General features: G+C 47.3%; 1 protein-coding gene across 2 annotated transcripts in view; it reads right to left on the reverse strand.

Moving 5' to 3' along the window:
• MRTFA (myocardin related transcription factor A) overlaps nt 1-20,319 on the reverse strand; it is a 91,576-nt gene that overhangs the window by 13,552 nt on the left and 57,705 nt on the right. For both annotated transcript variants that reach the window (XM_072973569.1, XM_072973568.1), the window contains exons 3-5: nt 5,298-5,353; nt 2,794-2,869; nt 1,740-1,901 (exon numbers count right to left, since the gene is read on the reverse strand). In XM_072973569.1, coding sequence (XP_072829670.1) covers nt 1,740-1,901; nt 2,794-2,869; nt 5,298-5,353 — 294 coding nt within the window. The remainder of the gene's footprint in view (nt 1-1,739; nt 1,902-2,793; nt 2,870-5,297; nt 5,354-20,319) is intronic.

Genomic DNA, 20,319 nt, shown 5'->3' on the forward strand with positions numbered 1-20,319 from the left:
TCAAACAAGCCATGCTCCGCCAGGCCTCCCTGCCACTGCCATGCTGTCCCCTCCGCCTGAAACGTCCTTCTGTACTCTCTACTTGGCAAACTGCTTCAACCTCCAGGTGGACCCCAAATGTGCCACAGCACCTGTGGAACTTGCCCAGCCCCGCCACTGTCCCACCCCTGAGAGAAGCCCGACTCAGACAAGCTCCTGCTGCACCTGCCACACACCCACTGTCCTGTGTCGTTCACAGCAGCAGCTGCAGCTGGTCTAATGTGCATCACTGCTAAGAGCAGCAGCCCTTCCCCGAGTCCCCCTGGGTGCCAAGGACTGTGCCAGGCCCTTAATACCCATCATCGCCCATTATGAGCCTGCAAACTGTCCCAAAAGGCAGGTGACTTGGTAAAGATGCCACAGGGCCATGGCCTTTATACTATGCAGCACCACATCTGCCCAGGAGTGAGCCTCAGAAACCCCTTGTTTATATATCAGTCTTCTCCCATCAGACTGAATTCTCTGAGGGCAGCAGCCACACATTTTGTTCATCTCTGAACTGCCCGACTTCACACAGGCCAGGCACGTGGCCGACTCTTGGCAAACATTTATTAGATTTTGGCCGGCTGGAGAGTCCACAACTGACCTTCGCCCAAACGCTGGCCGATAGCTAGGGGCTACTGTGGAATCTTGTGAAGATCTGGGTAGGAAAACACCGACGTGAGGTGAAACGAATGCCGAGGCAAAGCAGGGAATTAAAAGAAGAGAGTGGACAGGGCCCCGGCAGCCACCCTCCAGCACGGTGCTGCCCAATGCTGGCGGACCCGTCAGTGGTGCAGGCGAGGCCTTAGAAACCAGTATCCTCAGAGCCGGGCTGGGGTCTATCCTGTGCCCTGCCCAAGGGCTGTGCCCACCATCACAGGGGGAGCGCTGGAGCCTCTCGGAGGCACAGCTACCTCCTGGGGGCCGGTCTCAGGCCCACTGCAGCGAAGGAGACACGTCTGTACCAACAGCCACCAAAGTCCGAGCTATCAAGTCTGAGACCCCTGACCGTGGCCAGGGGGACCGCACATGGCCGGGACTGCGCCGCTCCCACCTGTCTTGAGGCCACCCTTCCAGCACCACATGCAGGCTGCTCCTTCTCCCGCTGCACACGCTTTAATTCCCCCTCACCCTGCGCCCCCAGTCCTGGCCCCGCCCCCTCTGCCGCCGCCCCCCCATCGTTGGGCGGGCTTGGGGGCCCACCCCCATGTGCCCTCCACCGCTGCCCAAGCCCCTGCCCGTGTCTGCTCCAGGTGTGAACTCCCCGAGGGCCGGGGGCTTGTTCTGCCTTGAGAAGCTGTGGTCCGAGCGCCAAGCACACTGCTTGGGTCAATCCTGACTGAGTGAACTATCTGTGGAAAGTGCCAGGCTCCAAGAGGAGATTTCACTAACGAAAAGCAGCAGCTGGTACGGCTTCTGGCTCCTGGCGTCTCCACGTGCTCACACACACTGAGCCTGACTTCCGCCCTCTGGGAGAGGGGACTCGCCCCTGCCTTCACTGAGCTGAGGGGTGGTCAGAGGCCCCTCTGATTTACTTAGCTGCGTTGGCACAGTGCTGGACTGCGGGGCCAGTGGCACCGTCCCAGGCTCACATGGCCAGGGGATCAGGCTCTCATACTCTGCACCTCAGCTGCCCCAGGCCCAGCAGGAAGCAGCCCAGATGCCCTTCCCTCCGCACCCGGCCTGCAAGTGCACCCGGGGCGGCCGGGCCTCCTCACCGATGATGGCCTCCTTCAGGCTGGACTCCACAGGCAGGATGTTCTTCTCCACCAGCTCCATGGGGCCAGGCCTCTGTGCAATCTTCTCGTTGAGGTCATCAGCCAGCCTGGCTCTCTTCAGCTTCAGCTGCTTGGCCTGCAGGGAAGGCTCGGCCGAGGTCTCTGTCCGCGGGAGAGAATGGAGTGAGTGCGGGAGGATATGGAATGAGCTGCTTCTGCCCTGGGAATCCAGAGTGGCTGCCCTTCCCTCTGGGGAAGGAGCAGAGACCATCAGCATGCAAAGCACGTCCCAGGCAGAGAAGGGTGGCCCGGCTTGAAGTTTCACAAGGACAGAAGAAGGAGCCCCCACTGTGGACAGCGTGTGGCTGGCCACCAGGCCAAGGCTAGCCCAGACAACACTGGAAGAGCTGGGATGGTCTCTCCTCTCCCTCAGACCTGCTGCTGTGCTGCAGGGGGAGTTCACCTCTCTGCTCTGGGTCTCATCTGCAAAATGTGCGGATCAGACTAGGAAAGCTTTCTTTCAACCCCAGAGTGGGTTCAAACCAAACAAAACACGGACAGAGTCACAACGCTTTCAGCAGCCACAAGCTTTCCGTCCCTAGAATGTGGAAAGACGTGTGTGTGGGGCCGGGCGAGTGCGTCTGGGATGAGCCTGCTCATACTTCACAGGTGCTTGAGGAGACACTGAGTGAAGGATGACGGATGGATAGAGAGATGAAGGAATGAACAAAAACACAAAGTAAATGCATTTTAAAAACAGATTTGGAGGAAAGGATTTCACACCAAGGTTAGATGAGTTCCAGGGCCACCATGTGGCCCTAGAAAGAGGGAAGCCAACCCAAGAGAATGTGATTGTGCTTCTTTGGGAATCCCCAAAAACCAGTGGTGACCACCACCACACTGCTGTCTTACTGTGCTAAGGCTGCGGCTTACCCACCCACTGCCTGGAGACATGGGAGCGATAAGAAAGAGGGAAGAAGAAATGTGGGTGGTGCAGAGGTGAAAACAGTGAGAACAAGGGTTTAGGTGAAGAAGCATTTCTAAGCTAACACACCTTCCAAAATGTGCATCCTGACCAGCTCCGATCTCTCCGGCCGGGAACGAATCTTCCGTTTCAGATAGTCCTCTGTCTATAAAAAAAAAAACACACCAAGGAGCTCTCAAACCCAGGTCACAAGCTTATGGCATAGACAGGACTAGAAAGCAGCCGTGGCTCTCGTGGCTGCTGTGGGTAACCTCTGCAGCCCTCATTTCTCAGCCTTGGGACTGCAGGGTTCTGAGGCAAGCGGAGGCCTGGGGAGGGGTGGCCTGGGGAGGATGCGTCCACTTTCAATGCACCTACCAAGGGCCCCATCCATCAGTCAACACCATTTGTCTCTCTGAGGCTGGACTACTAATATCTTTTTTAATCTATTACTTTTACTATCACAAAAGTAATATATGTTCATCAAAGAAAATTTAGAAAACTAGAAAGTAAAACAACAATTTTAACCACCCACTGTTAGTGTCTTGGTGTGTTTGCTTCTAATCATTATTCCACGCAGAAGAGAAGTTTAATTTTGCAGAGCTGTAATCATGCTGAATATAATTTTATATCTTATTTCAAAAAAGTTGGCATTGCATCTCCTCGTGAGCATTTTCTATCCATTCTGCATGGCTACCAAGCGGAATACTAATCTGGATTACATAGTGTCACAGCTCCGGTTTCTTAAAATCCAATGTCCTCATTTCTGCATTTCTGAGGCTCCAGGTGAATGAAGTCCCAGAGCCACTGCACTCCCCAGCGCTGGTGTTCTAATGTATGTGTGACCCCAGATCTGTCTGACTCCAGCGCCTCTACTCTTAACCTTTTCACCAGAATTTTTCATACCACAGGTCAAGACCACGAGTAGGTAAAGACCAACACAGGACAGGATAGGACAAGGCAGAGCAGAACAGAGCAGAAAATCAAACATCAGAGTGTACTGCATGCATGTCATAAGGTAAAGACTTGGCCCTCATCCGCCACCTTGGTGCTCTGACCTGGCAGCTCCATGCCAGCCCTGGGGTAGCGCTGAGCTGACCGGGGACAGCTCACAGGGGCTGCAGACCCTGGGCGCAGCACCCATCTGCCAGGGGCTGAGGTTATCACCATGGCTGCCGCAGAAGATGGTAGAACAGGTTGGACACTGCAGGGCCTCACGGAACATGAGAGAGAGACATGTTTTCTAAGCCACCTGAAGTTCTGAACGGTGGCCACGGCTGAGGGAGAATATGGTGCTGATTCAGAAAATACCTGGAGTCCAGAAACCAAGGACTGAATCCCAGTTTGCCACTTACTACCTAGACAAGTTACTCAACTTCTCTTAGCTGCATCTAAAAGGAGAAGATAATAACACCTGATTCCTAAGAGTTGATGGGAGCATAAACAAGAAAGGGATACAATTCCATATGGAAGTGCTCAAGACCCCACACCCTCGTCTCAAACTTCTGTCTATGGAGTGTGTATCTCCCTGAATAAATCTAGTTTCACTTTAAGAAACAAAAAAAGAAGTGCTTGATAAACCAGTAGATATTCTAATTAGTGCATATTTACTCCAGGCTTTTGAGAAACAGCCCAGGAAATGGCGCCACATATTAAGACTGGGCTGGGGCACAGGCAGCGGCCTTCCTCCTCCCGCAGACTCCCTCCTCCTCCCGGCACCGAAACCGTGCAGCTGGTCAGTCCTTTGGTTCCCAGTACCTGTGACCTCATTCTTCCCACTCTAAGAATTAATCATTGCTTTCCTCAGAAGTTTGTTAAAAATAAAATAAAAATAGAAGACAATAAGGTAAGTCTTGGAGATTTTAAATATTTCAGAGCCTCTGAAAGAGCTGTGGGAGCCCTGGCCTGTGATCCTCCATGTGGGGAGGTTCTCTTCCCTCGTCTTTTTCACAAAGAGAAAAGCGAAGGGGCTGAGCGGGGGAAGCATCTTCTGGCGACTTCCCCATCTCTGCCCACATAGGGCAGCAGAATATTCCCCCCAAGTCCCCGGAGGGAACTGAAACCGAGGGGACAGGCAACAAGCCAGGTGCTACAGCCCACACGTGAGCTCAGAGGGGCCCAGCTCCCATGGCCTCAAGTGGACCCTGGCTGATCAGGGGCACATGGAGACCAGTGGGGTTTCCAGCCCATTGGAATGCCCATCCTGGAAAGGTATGGGTGGTGTGGCCACAGACATGGGGGAACCACCACCCAGCAAGCTCTTCCATGGCCAGTGTTCATGTCCTAACAGCTACAAAGGCTAAGTGGAATTAATGATGAGAAAATACTAGCAGTCTCCAAACCAGAAGGAGGAAGGTGATCATTCCATACCATTAAATGTACTAAAGGAAGAAACTCGTTCTGGTCACGGTGCGTATCACCCCACTGGGAGATGGCCAGGGTGGAGGATGAAGTAGAAAAGGTAGTGCTTTCTATTTAGAACTGTGAGGCCAGGGCTGACCCTGGCGGCACATCAGACTGGAAGGAGGAGGACCAACAACACAATGGACTCTGAAAATGCTCTTGGGAGTCCATGGGGAAGAAAGGTACCTTACCCTGGCCCGCTCCAAGCTCCTTCTCTGCTCGTGAAATGCAGCTGGACTTTTCAAAGCTGTTGGGAGAATAATCATAAAATAATTACTTTACAGTGAAGCATCATGTCTACGACTACAATTTACAGTGGAGAAGGCATCTTAAATTCAAGTTAATTTTAGCAGTGCCACTAATGTCAGCTGAAGTGATGAAGAAAATGTCACCTGAGTAAGCGCCTACTTTATGGTTCAGCTACCTCGTCGAGACAATTTTGGTTACTTCATTCCTAATGGGAACAGTCACTGCCTAAGCTTGAGCTCTATAAAGCTCTAATACATATGTATATTACTTTATATATAACTTTATATATAAGTCTTATCGAGCAGTCAACCCTCCAAGGATGCCTGCTGGGCCTCACTTTACTCTCAGGGAGACTGGGGGACAGAGCAGAGCTGCAACTTGGGTCCACTTTCCTTCTTCAACCTCATCAGGAATCACAAAGTAACCAAACCGTCTGAATGAGGCAGTCAGACCAAAAAGACGTATGTCTACTTGGGTGCCATTTCCTTCTCTAGTTCAGCTGTTATTAATAGTGCCGCTAAAATTAACTTGCATTTCGTCTTGCAGGACTACAAGAACTGCACGGTGATTGTTGGTTAACCTTGGCGCTCACATCCAGCAGCTGACCGGAAGGGCTCCCTGAAGCCCCTGTCAGGCACTCAGCTCTGTTCCGGGGCCCCCACCACACGAGCCACAGCTCTCAGCTCCACAAACAACGCTGAGGGTGAGGAGGCCAAAGCAGGACCCTCTCCAAATGCAGCCCCATGAAGACAGTTTGTGTCAAAAACTCGGCAGATGAGGAGTTGGGACCCCCTGAGGACAAGAGAAAAGGCCTGACACTTCAAGTAGGGAACAACAGCAGTAAGAGAGAAATGTATGAGACCGTGGCCAGTTTCACTTCTGCCGCCCCAAAGCAGCTGTGAAACCATGTGTGCAGATAACTTTTGCTGGGCTGCTGGCTGCGGTAGGAGCACAGGGGTAAGGAGACGCTAAAAGTAGCAAGCGCACAGGTATGGCCCTATCCTGCCTGGGCCTGAGTGCTTCCTCCCCCATCCCACCCCCGGAGCTGGGCCTCAGCAGCAGCAGCAGCAGCAGCCCCAGAAAGAAGCTCCAAACGTCCCTGCAGTGCTTTTTTTATTTTTATTTTTATTCATTTATTTTTTAAAGCTTAGGACAAAAAAGAAACTATCATTTTAAAAGATCAGTTGAGAGCCCACCCCAACTTCTAACAGCAGGGGGAGCTCTAGATCTAGCAAATAATCTCTAAAGAAAACCAGCACAAGCTCCCTCCCCAACTTCCCAGAGCATTCCAGAGCTATCCCAGCTCTAATCCAAAGGTCTTGGCATCTCGGTGGGTAAGCGGACAGTCCTGCACCTGCTTCTACTGAGTAAAGTTGGTTCAACTCCAAAATCATTCTCCAAAAGCCCTGATATGACCAGCAGGGAATGAACATGCAGCCTTGCTCTAGAGAGCTTATCACATGCAGGAGACAATGAAAACCAAGAATCAAAGAGAAAACTCAGCCTCCGCCCCGCCCCGCCCCCAGTGGCCCTTCCACCTTATTTCTGTCCATGGTTCATCACCATCTGACAGTCTCTACAGTCATACTATCTGTCTTTCATATTCGTTTATTGTCAGCCTCCCAATACCCAGAACAGGCTCCATCAGGGCAGGGACTGCATCTGCATCTTTCGTTTCTGACACTATCCCTGGTGCCTAGAGTACCCAGCACGTCATCCATTCAATGAATTAATAAATATTCCATAAGAAATGAATGCAAAGTGTACACTAAGGACAGGGAAACCAGACGATTCCTAAAAAGCCTTCAATTCTACTTCAACACTAGAATTCTGGCTCTCATCTGGGCTCAATACTTGATAGAAATCAGGGTATTTGTTTTCTTGTCCTGGGTTCTGCTGATTACTACTGGTGAGACACGGGGAATGACCGCTTTCTGGGTCTCATTTGCTTCCTCTGTAGAGTAAGAATCTGCCCACCTTCCAGAGCTCTTGTGAGAATCAAATGGGGGTGAAAGGGCTCCGAAGCGAGTGGGGCGCCCACCAATGCACTTAGGGGGCTGCCGTCATCAAACGCAGTGATTTGGTTGAATTGTGGGTGAGATCCCCACGCGGGGCAGCTGGTTTCTGAACCACAGCCACAGATTATAGGACTGAAAACAGCGGCTGGCTGGCTGCCTCAACAGCCTACACTGGCTACCCTAGGGGTAAGGCACAGACTCAGCTTCTGGAAAAACAACTCAGAAAACAAGCATTCCCTGATGGAAGAGGAGTGTATCATCTTCACGTACAACAAGGATGTGGCACCACGAGTGGGGAGAAGTGACAGGTGAACTGGCTGTGGTGGACATGAGTTCCTGTTTGGTTCTACTGAGTCAGGGAAGCTTTCATGTAACGGCAAGGGTGCCTACTTCTGTGGCAGGCCCTATACTAGCTATTTTAAACATTCTGGCTAACTGAATAGTCCTAGCGACTCCATGTGGTGGGCAGTATTCCATTTTACAGATAAGGACAGGCTCAGAAAGGGGATGACAAGCAGCAAACAGCAGAAAGGGGATGACAAGCAGCAAACAGCAGGACCACAACCTAATTCTGACCCACCCTCAAGTCAGAGTTCTTTCCTCTTCTCTGGGTTGGTTTCTTAACTGCTTCAAAAAGGAGAATGACCCTACTGCATGGAGAGGCAAGGAGGCTTCAATGACACGCACTGCTCACATGTAGGGCTGAGGGCAGGCAATGTGGAAAGGTCAGCTCAGCCACAGAACTGAGCAAAAACAGGTAAAAGACAGCCCAGAAGAGGAGAACAAAGTGACCACAGGGACACAAAGCCCTGGCTGGAAATCGGGGGCTCACTGTGGAGCTTAAAGGGTGGCCTTCAGCACTGATACTAGGAGACAGGCCAGGAGGGGACGAGAGGACCAGGGGAGTTCATTAGCTGTCCTGGGCTGGGTCGAGAAAACCACAAGCGAAGAAGACCAAGAAGAGAATCCAAGACAGTAATCACCAATCCCAAAAGACTGTTCCACTTTATACAACATTATAATCTAACCCTCTTAACAGCCATAATTCCAATTCTGTATATGATGAAACTAACACGGCAGCAACCTATGAGGTCATTCCCCGAGTGGTGGGCCCCACCCAGGTCCAGTTCTGTCTCCTCTTCTCCCTTGGTGACAAGGGTGTGCGTCTCTGTCATTCCTTGAAGAGCCCACTCACTTTGTGCTGCTCTTTCCCCACATTTAACTCAAGTTCAGCAATTTCAACAGCTACTTCTAACAGGTGAAAGGGGGAGGGAGCAATGGCCCCTCTTCCCTGGGGTTCCCGTCAAGACTCCTGGAAGCGGCTTCCCAGGTTCATGTGGGGAAGACTGGAGCAGAGGCCGCAGTGCTCACTGGGGTTGGGGTGGACGGGGTACTCCCGGGCCTGTCCAGCCAGCTTTGTCAAAAGCCACAGCTGTGGAGGGCAACCTAGTGAAGAGATGTAGGGGTGACACAGGTGAGCCCCGGGAGGTCCTGATGTCGGAGCAGGTGTAGATACTTAAACTCACCACCAGCTTCCACGCTAAAGGAATGAAACACAGGAAGCATGCTGGAACTGGTAATAGATTTTAAAGTTTAGGCCTCTCCTAGTTGTGGAAAATCCCCGAAGACTCAAAGTTAACCATAAATGTATGTCTGAACAGGAGGGCTGCATTCACCCTGGACCTTCATCCCCGCTCCTTACTGCCTTAATGGCTTTGCCACAGAAGCCAGGGTATTACTCAGAAATTTCATTTTTCCAGAAACTTCTAGAAGGCAGTCTCTGAAAGAGAAGCCCTCAAAACCAATGCAAACCCAAGAGGGCACCAAAACTTGATCCCTTCCTCCCACTCTCAGAGAGCTGGTTTTGCTGGAACACTTGCATGGCTTTGTGTGAACACAGGGAGGTGTGCAAACATGCACTGAAAGGCAAGATACGAAGCCCCCATGGAAATCGAATGAACACAGTGGCTAAGAGGTGTGGCGCTCGTAATCAGAGTTTCAGTTCTAGATGTGGGCCCCACCCCTGGCTGGCTCTAACCACTGGTTAGTATTCTGTTCCTTCTCCGGCACCCATCTTCTTTCTCCCCTTACACGTTTGCTGCCCTAATTAAATGAGGTCTTTCGTGAACTAAAAAGAGAAAAACTGTTTTAATTTCCTTTTAAAAACTACACTGCCATCCTCTCCTAAGGGGTGCTGTGCTGCGTCTCCAGCTGACAGCGCAGGAACACGTACCAAGCATCTTGATCAGATCCAGCACTGACGAGCGAGGAGGAGGAGCCTAAAACCAGTCCAGTGCATGAGTTAGCGCTTTCCCATCACCAACCCCAGGTCTAGCTCAGTGTACAGGCAAGTGAAAGTCCTCTAGGATCCACAAAGCAGTTCTGGAAACACATCTCAGCAAGAATGACAGCAATGAGCTACCAAGACTCATTTCTTCATCGTTATCACTAAGGAATATTTATTAAGTGCCTGCATCTGAGTGTCACTTTACCAGGTGCTGACACTGCTGAAGTGATCATTCCCATTCTCGATAAGATACAATGTTAGACTTAATCTGGCCACCAATTCTGTATTCAGAAAAATACAAAGGCTATGAATATAGGACAGCTAACAGGTCACAGAGTGCCACAGGCCAAGGAACCCTTCTCTTAGACAAGCTGCTGGATTTCTCTTTCCGCTGTAGAAGCAGGAGGCATACACACAGTGCATCAGTAGGGGCTGTGTGAGTGTGGTAACAAAGGTAGGAAACCAGAACTACATCCGTCCATCTACCAACAGACAATTCTTAAGTAACTACTGTGCTAGTTACTGAGGACAAGGTTATCCAGGATGGAGTCTCAGCCCTCAAAGGCAGCTCATGATCTGGTTAAGGGAAAAGACAAAATTACAATACAAAGTGTAGTTGTAGAGGTAAGTCTGAAGTGCTACACAGGACAGAAGAGGCAAAAAGAATATACAAACCATCCAGGTAGGTTTTTACAGAGAAAACCCAAGTGAACAGAACAGAAACACCACAGGCAGGCAAGGAAGGGAGTGGGGAGGTCATCTGAGGCTGAGGAAGAGCCACAGCATGAAGATACAAAAGAGCAGGACAAGTTCGAGGGACTACCAGCGGTCTGATGTGGCAGAGCCAAGGCGCTTATGTGGGACGAGAGGCCTGCAGGGAGGCGGGGCCCAGCCTGTGAGGGGCTCTAATGAGCGGTCACAGGGCCTGAGTCTAAGAAGATGGGCAGATAAACTTTTCGCTATTTCTCCCACTGAGTACAATGAAACACCCTGGACATCACATATAAAATGAACCTAAGTAGGTTCTAAAAGGTGGAGAGAAGGTGGCAGACTGGCTGGGGCCTTGGAACCTGGAGAATGACACAGCGGTGAGTCTCTGAGCTTCCTTTCTGCCTCATACGCCCCAGACTTGGAGCCAAAGAAGCTGGCAACCTGGAAATGCCAATGAGGCGGACAAAAAAGCCCCAAGCAAGACCTACTCTTACTAGCCAAAGGACCAGGAAAAGGGCCGCCTACCCAGACAGAAAACTTCTAGACAGTTATCACTCTACTCCAGCCAGACACCACAGAAAAGCCCCACCTCCACCAGGAAAGACCAAGTGGGGAGTCCAGACTTTCACCCTCACAAGAACTGTAATGAAGCACCCCAACACTTCTGGGCCAGGTGGTATCGAAGAAGGCCAAGTACGAAGCTGCCCCCAACCCAAGGAGTAACTGGAGACCAAGCAGGGAGCCTGGACTTACATCCCAACTCAGCAGTAAGGAGGCAGCCCCCCTTCCCCACTGAGGTGATGTCAGGGGAGGACCTGCGAAGAGTCAGGATAACTGACTTTGACCATAACGAGGTCATTTCCACCCACAAAAAAATCTAACATCGTGTCATTCGAGCCCTGGAAAGAGAGGGAAAAGATGGGTTGGAAAAGCACTTAAATAAATGGCTGAAAACTTCGTAAATTTTGCAAGAGATGTAAGTCTAAAGACTCAAGAAGGTGAGCAAATCCCAAAAAGTTACAAAGAAATTCACATCCAGATACATTGGAATTAAACTTCTGGAAACTAAAAACACAGAAAAAAACCTGAAAGCAGCCAGAGGAAAAACAATTTGAGTGACAGCAGATTTCTTATCAGAAACTGTGGAGGCCAGAGCGAAGTACATAGTTTTTTTCAAGTGCTATCAAGAATTGTATCCTGTGATCAATGTATAACTATTGCATTTACCAGGCAAGTGACAGAGTCAAAACTGTGAGGAGGGGGTGGGGAGTTATTCTACCCTGATGCTTTATGTTAAAAAAGTAAAGGAACAGAAACCCACCTGGTAACTTGGTATGTATTCGCTTCACCCCACATGCCTGCACTCACATGCTGCCCCCCCTTTTAATTTTGAAATTTTTCAAATCTAGAAAAACACTGAAAGAGCAAGTAATAAACTACCCTAAAACCTAGATTCTCCAGTTATCTTCCAGCCACAGCTGCCATATCTCTCCCTCATGTGCGTGTGCACATACACACAACTGTGTTTGTTCAGGCAATCACTTGAAAGTGAGCTCCAGATACAGTCCTCCTTCAGAACCTGCAGGTGATTGCTTCCAGGACCCCCTACGGATACCAAAACCCAAGGATGCTCAAGTCCTTTATATAAAATGGCATATGGAGTATTTGCATATAACCTACGCACATTCTCCTATATTATTTTTTTTCTCCCACATACCTTAAATCATCTCTAGCTTACTTAGGATACCTAATATGTAACTGCTATGTAAACAGTAGCCAGCATGCGGCAAATTCAAGCTCTGCTTTTTGGAAATTTCTGGAATTTTTTTTCAACTATTTTCAATCTGTGGTTCTGTATATACAAAACCTGCAGATACAGAGGGATGACTGGATCAATCACAACATGTCATCCCTAAATTCTTCCATTTCCTGAGAATAAAGACATTCTCTTATGGAACTAAAATACCTTTATCACACCTGATAAAATTAACACTAATTCAACAATATGATCTAACATACAGTCCATGTTTGGATTTCCTCAGCTGACCCTCAAATGTCTTTTATAACTGGATTTCTTCCCCTTAATCCAAGATTTAATCAAGAGTCATGCACTACATTTAATTATTGTCCCTTTAGTCACAACTTGGAACAGTACTCTGGTTTTTTCACTTTTCATGACACTGACTTAAGTATACAAACCAGCTGTCTTATGGAAAGAATGTCCTATATTCCGAATTTGGCTGTTTCCTCATGATTACATTTACGTTAAACATTTTTGGCAAGAAGACTGCACGGTTGATGTGTACTTCTGAGTATCAGGAGGCACATAATATGTTGTCCAAACACTGACAGTGCTAAAAGTTTGAAAAGTGACACCAGATCTCTCCATCTTAAAGGTAGCATAGCATTTCCCCCTTGGTAATTAATACATAATCGGGGTCGGGGGGCAACATTTTGAGGCAATGTGAAAATCCTGTTCCCTAACCACCATTTACCTAATGGTTTTAGCATCTACCGATGATCCCTGCCTGAAATCAATGATTACCCCCAGAACTGCAAAACAGTAAGAATTGCATTTTTATACAAGATCACTCTAGTAGTGATCAAGAGGCCAGTGAGAAGAATAAAATGGAATGACCGGGTAAATGGTCGAGCCATTAACACTCCTAGAGAGGGGATGCAGGAGGAGTTAGCCTGGGACAGGGTAGGAGAGACTGTGTACGGTCTGGGGCATGCTGATTATGAGCTGATTGTGAGACACCCTATCAAGACATATGCAAGTGCTGTGTGTGTATGTATCTATGTACAAATGTGCATGTATGTATATACGCATATGTGTGTGTGTGTGTCTGTGTGTGATTATCCAGGGATAATGTGATATGATATGTAGAAACAGAAGAAGATACGTCCCAGGATGAACCTTGAGAGAATCTCAGAATTTAAGCACAGGTGACGAAAGGAGCCCGGCAAAGCACCCTGAGGAGGCTCACAGGGGTGGCAGAGGGCTCGCAAAGCTGACACAAAGAGTCAGCTTCCACAAAAAGGGTGCAGGCAGAGAGAGAGAGATGTTGACAGTGGGCAGGTCAGACAAAGCAAGCTTGCAAAGCTTCTGGAGGATTACCTGTACTGAGCACATGGCCAGAGGTCTCAGAGCTATGCCAGTGAGTTGGTGGAGGCAGAAACTAATTACAACAGGTTAAGGAGTAAGAGGTGAGGAAGTGGAGTCCACAGGTTTCTGTCCCCTGAGAGGTTAAGATGTGCTAACAGTTATTATTCACTCATTCTCCCAACAAATATTAACTGAGAGCCCACATGTCTCAGACCCCGTTTTGGTCCATGTTCTCGTGGAGCTTACACTCTAGTGAAGAATGACATATAATAAACATCTAACAGAGTAGGAGGTGATACATGTTCTGAAGAAATATTAAAGCAGGATGCGGGCGACAGAGAGTGATGGGGCAGGATTTTACACACAGTGGTCAGGGAAAGACTTTCTGATGTGACGTTTGAGCCGAGACCTCGAGGAAGGGAATGAGCCCTGCAGGCAAGGGGAACAGCAAATGCAGAGGCCCAGGGTGGGAACCCACCTGAGTGACAGAGGGACACCAGGCAGGCCAGGCCGGCAGGGTAGAGTGAGCAGAGAAAGTGGGGGGAGATGTGGTGAGAGGGGGAGCCATACAGGGCCTTGCAGGACTGGACTTCACTCTGTTCACAAGTGGCACTAGAGGAAATGAAACGGGGAGAAGAAATAAAGCAGGACTGTGGCTGTCAACCTTGCCATCGACAAAAAGGCTCCCGAGTGTAATAAAAAGATTTGCTGCAAATGGTTTCCTTGTTTTTCCCCTGATGTTTGCATAGTGTGTTGGGAATTACCTACTTGAGCTTCTTGGGACCCATTATTTTCCACACTTTATAATGGAGAACTGACTTGCCTGAGATCACATCCTGATCAACTGCAGAACAGAGACTAAACTCTCACTCTTCTGATTCCAAAACTCAGATCTTTTCACTTATGTGTATTTCAGCATAAGTGAGATGGGAGGAGAGGTGGAAGTGGGCCAGAGAAAAGATACTTCACTGATCAACTATCTTTAAAAAACAAACAAACAAAAACTGTGATAGTTACCCCCAAAAAACCATGACAGTGATTTTAATATGATCTTTTACATTTTCCTTCTCAAGGTTATTCCTCTGGAAAGAAATGCTGCCTTGTCATTTTCTCTCTACTGCTGGCAGTGGGACAGAAGGGAGGACTTCAGATATAACCTCAGAAAATGTCAAGGGGCACACATTTTCCCATTCCTTTTCCCATCAGCCCTCCCCTGAAGGGGCCAGCATAGCAGAAAAGGGAGTTGCTGTATAATCAAACTCCTTCCAAAGTTAACTGAGTCTTTTGCCACATCCCTTGGCCCTGGCACAGAAGTCTGTCACACAGCTCCAGGCAGTTCATTAACTGTGCCAAACTGACCACGGACACGGTACAAGGCCATGAGAGAGGCAGACAAGGCAGACTTTTCCCAGCCCTGGAGACAGGGGGTCACAAGCTGTTTGTACCCAATCACTTCACTTGCAGCAGCCTCAACCGTCTTAGCAATTCATCATCCACTCCTGAATCACGTGCACAGGGCCATTCTCTGCGTCAGAACCCCTGGGGAGAAGACAGTAACAACATTCTACACCATCACTAAAAGTGAAAAAAGGGAACGATGCCAGCAGCCCTTGGTCCAGTGTTTCTCCAAGTGTGGGACCAGAACCACACCTGTATTAGAAAGTCTCTGGGGTGCAAGGACCTCTCTGTAACACAGATTTCTGAGCTTCAAAGAATTTTAACCTTTAGTAAGCTCTTCAAGGATTCTGGTGCCAATAAAACTTGAAAACCATTGCTTCCCTAGTCCAAAAGGCAGGGGAAAGGTAATATCGCACACGAGAAAGTAAGGATTTTTATTTGCTCATTCTCCACCACCAGGGGCTAAGTGACAAAAAAGTACACCTGGGAAGGACTTGGTAACTTTTCTGAACAGTTAACTCAAAATGTCAACTCTGCTGGCTGTGTGGGGCTCACAGATTGGTAGAGTTTAATCTCCTGAACTCCCTTCAGGGTCACTGCTTCAAGGTGCAAAGCATGCATTTCTGAGAGTCAAAGGATCAGGGCTTTTTGCCATTTTCCTCATACCCTGGCAAGGGCCTAATTCAGCTGGGACGGATTCCACGCCCTGCTGTTTGTGTTTGGGCCTGGCAATCACACTCGATGGAAGGCAGCTACAGAAATGCAGTCCTTGGTCTTAGCACGCAGTGGGCGGGGAGCACAGAAGTGCACTGGTGCTGGTACAGGAAATGGGGAGGGTCACCTACACACTGAGTGACGAGAGTACAGAGGCTGGCTGTGTCACTGGTGTATAAGGGTTTACACTAGCATTAGGAGATGCTTTTTTTAGGATTCCATAGCAGGGGCCCGTAATCTGGGGCACACTATACCAGCTTAGAGTATCTACGAATCCCTGGAAACTGTATGCTGAATTTTGGGTATTTGCTTGGGCAACTGTCTAGTGAGAAGTATACGATTTCCCAAGGAGCATCAATGGCACAAAATAAATCAAGAACCTCTGATTTAACTAAGTCATTAGGACAGAAGAGAAAATATACTCATGACCTTCAAGCCTCACACCAGCAGACAGACAGCAACTTGGAAGCAATTTTAATGGAGGGCTTAAAAATGATGGAGTTACTCTCACCTCTCCCACTAACTTTCACCTTAACCTCATCAACTACAAGTCCTGATCTAATGCCGTTTTCAGTTTTCTCAAAGTTGAAATTTTGGTGAAAATACCTCAGGATATCATCATAAAATTCCTCTGTCAGTAAGAATCATTAGACTGTGATCTTCAAGAATTGGCATGGGGTTTGGAGCTAGAAGACATAAATTGGATCTACCTCTGTCTTTTAGTGGTAGTGTGACCTTGGGCAAGTCACATGACCCCTCTGGGCCTCAACAACCTCATCCGCAAAATGGCAATTATACAAACTACTGCAGTGATGTCAGCAGTGACTGTCAGCATTAAAGAAAGGGAAAGTGCTTTGCCATCTGCTAGAAGCTCTGTTAAGTTTGAAGCATTGCTACTGTTTTAACTTTTTTTCTGTGCCATCCTTCTCCTGAAGGAAACTGTGTGTGTGGAGTCGAATGCTGAGAGCTAATAACTGGGGTTGACTTCCATTTTTTTGTCTTTCTGTTTTTAGCTGTCATACCAAAAAGCCAACAAAAATAACCTACAATATTAACCAAAGAGCTGTGTCAACAGTTTTAGGGACTGGCCATGACAATGAAAACCAGAACTAAGTTCATGCGAATCAAGAAGGAGCTTGGGTGCTGGGGAATGGGGAAGGGACCGTGCATTCTGGGGCAAGCTCAGAAAATGTGCTTCATACACATCCTGTTTTGGTATTCAGGCTTGCCAACACCCCTGTTTTGGCACTTGGGCTGTCACCCCCACCCAAACCAGCAGGAAAGCCAATTACCAAGAATGAATGTTAAAAGTGAAGACTCAAAAAAAAAAAAAGTGAAGACTCAAGGATGCTAATCTTTTCCTTCCCAGAAGTGCAAGCTGCTCCAGAGTCTTGTGCCCCTGACCCAATGATGGTGAAAGAGATTCAAGACAGGGAGAAAAAATCACCAGACAATCTTGTACAGCATGAATATCAACAGGTAGTGTTTCAAAGGCTGACATATCAAGGCTCAAATATTTTGAATTTGCTCACAGAGAAAAAAATGTGACACCGAATATATATATGTTCATGTATAACTGAAAAATTGTGCTCTACACTGGAATTTGACACAAAATTGTAAAATGATTATAACTCAATAAAAAATGTTAAAATTTTTTTTTTAATTTGGCCTTCCAAGCTTCTCTTTGACATATATGCCAGCTGTGTTTATATCTGGCTTTCACACCACAGCCCAGTCTAACGCTCCAGATCAATTATCGTTCTAATATACACTCCATGCTGATGCGTGCATGCGCGCATGTGCGCGCACACACACACACACACACACACACAGCTACTGCCTCTCTGTGAAGTCCCATAAGCATTATGACTAAGTCATCTGTTTACATACAAGCTCCAAATCACCTTTGTCCTTCTGCAAATAATATCTGACCAGGCTGAAGAACTTTAACTCACCACCATCATCAAATGTCTATTAGGGCTCCCCATGAGTGCATAATTCTTTAGGACTTGAATTGTTTAGGTAAAATTAGTGTGTAGCTTCAACAAGTGACTTTATAAATTCCTTTACTTCACTTATTATCCTTAAAAGATGCTGGCCTTGGATATCTCAGACACTTCAAAAACTAATTGTTAAATAAATACCTACTCTACTTTTTAGATATTAAATTGTATCAAGAAGACTACTCTTGATAGCTTGTTCAACGGAGCTCACTGTTGGATTCTTCTTCAGATTTAACAGTGAATATACTCAGAACATAAAACTCATTCTGGAGTCTATTTTAGGATCTGTTAGCAACTGGACAAGGAGGAGGTTCTATGCTAGTCACTGTGGGAATACACCCTACAACAACGGGAAGAGAGGTGACATCTATCAGATGTGCAACATGAAACGCCTGGGATGATGTGCCCAGCTGGCCTGCTCCTGAGATGAAAGAGAAGACTCCCGAGACCGTGTGCCCAACACAATATTCTCTCAGCTTCAGAATGGTGTTTATCAAATGCCACTTAAACTTGGGATTCAAACACAATTCAATGGTCACATTCCTGTGCTGAGGACACGTAAGCAGGTGTGGGATTCTCGGCTTCTTTAAAAAAAAAAAGTTATGTTGTACGTCTGACACTAATATAATGTTGTATGTCAATGATATCTCAATTAAAAAGGAAAGGAAAAAAAAAACTAGCTCTTTCATCCAAAGATATCTGAAGGAGCCAAGCGGAGCACACCGCACTAACAGTTGTGGGTGAGCATCTGACAGAAGCACAGGCCTGAGGGCGCCGACTGGACTGGAGAGGCGGGCAAACTGCAGGCTTTGGAAAGGCCTTTCTTGAGATCCTCCTGGAAAGGGGAACTGGGCAGATCTTGGCCAGATTTCTTTGGTGCCCAGGGACTGACGTTCAGAGACCACCACACAGAGCTTAAAGCAACTCCCAAGTGGACCGGAGCAAATGGGAAGTGACCGAGGCCCAGGTGAGAACCAGTTCTTACCCTGGCCCCACCCAAACTCATAATATACCAAGTATCCTTTGGGACATAATGTCTTGGACACTGTAACACTTCACTTGCACAAAGGCAAAACAGTGACATTTCCTTGAAGCCAACAATTTTGTCATCTTAAATTTTTCTAAGTTTAAAAAAAATGGGAGGTGGCAATTCAGCCTCAAATTAGACCCTCATCTGCTCTGGAGTTACCACTGTGCCCCTGCTGGTGAACATTTCTGTCTCTTGGTAAGTTGCCCAGAAATAAAAAAATATTATTTCCAACCCAGCCACTTGTTTGTTTTGTTTGTTTTAAGAGAGGTTTAAAAAGAAACATACATTCCCATGGAGAGGGCAAGCTATTAACTGGTGGTCCTATTCATACACAATTCTAACGGCGCACCATCGTGGCTGAGGTTCTTTGACAATAATTTTCAGCCAATTTTTTTTTTAATCCTAGAGTACGGAAGAAAGAGCAATTAAGAAGGATTTTATTTATTGAAAAATAGTTCGTGTTCCCAAACACTGCTTTTGACAGAACTTAATGAGATACATATATTAAAAGCTGCTTTCATATTCACAACATGGTAGATCCAAGACAATGCTCCTCTCATTCTTAACTGTAAATAATACTGCCTGTATCTCAAAAGCATGAACAGTACATCACCTCACCTACCTCCAAACTCACTCTGTGGGGTAGATAAGATGGGTTATTATCCTCACTTTATAAAAGTAGAATTTGAGTTCAGAAAAGTTAAATGGGTTGCTCAAAGTCACCTTGCTCCTAAGTGATAGAATAAACCTTAAAACTCTATTGTCTAATACAACAGCCACCACCCACATGTGACTATTAAAATTAAAATTAATTAAATTGAATTAAAATTCAGCTCTTCACTCAAGCTAGTCATGTTTGAAGCACTCAGCAGCACATGGGGCTAGTGGCTGGTATTACAGAATATCACCATCCTTGCTAAAAGCACTATTGAACAGGGCTGGTCTAGAGGCTAGTTCTTTTGAATTCATGGTAACTTGGGGGAAAGATCCCAGGGCATCTCGGTATTTAATAAAGACGGCCTGAGAGAAACAAAGTTAAATCACAGTCTCTTCTCATTACAAGAAACTATGAGGCCTTGGGGGTTGGTTTATCCTCTCAGGGGCTACAAAAACTAAAAATTATTTTTAAAAGAGCTTCACCAAAATGGATTTGATCCATATGTATTCAGGAAAGAGAATCTTGAAACTCAGTTTGTACATTTGATGAGGAATAATAAAACAACTCCCAAGTTACAAACAACAAAAATATTATTATTGACAAGAATTTTAGCTTCAGAGGAAAAGAGATCATAATAATCAGTCCTGACACTTCCAGCCATTACATCACCTTTCGTCAGAGTTTAGAAGAAACTTCTTGGTGCAGAGACTGCTGTGGCCAGATGAACAGGAGACTTTCAGCTAACGTGGGGCTCAGCAAACGACAGCTTAGATCAGCTACGAGTACCACCACTGGGCCACACTGTCTCTGTGGAGACCACTCAGCCAACACCAATAGCTGAAGCAAGACACAGGGCTCGAACTGCAGAACTGCAGGGTCAGGGCCTCAAGATGTGGTGAAGCTCATTAGAAAGAGAGCTGTGGGGGCTCCACGACATAAAGCCATCCTCTCCAGTTTCAGTGTGAGAACACGAGGCCTAGCAGACCTCCCAGCCAGTCAGAACCGGCTGGCTGACTGGTTCACTTTTCACCCAGCA

Source organism: Vicugna pacos, chromosome 12 (assembly GCF_048564905.1).
Source record: "Vicugna pacos chromosome 12, VicPac4, whole genome shotgun sequence".
Taxonomy (NCBI): domain Eukaryota; kingdom Metazoa; phylum Chordata; class Mammalia; order Artiodactyla; family Camelidae; genus Vicugna; species Vicugna pacos.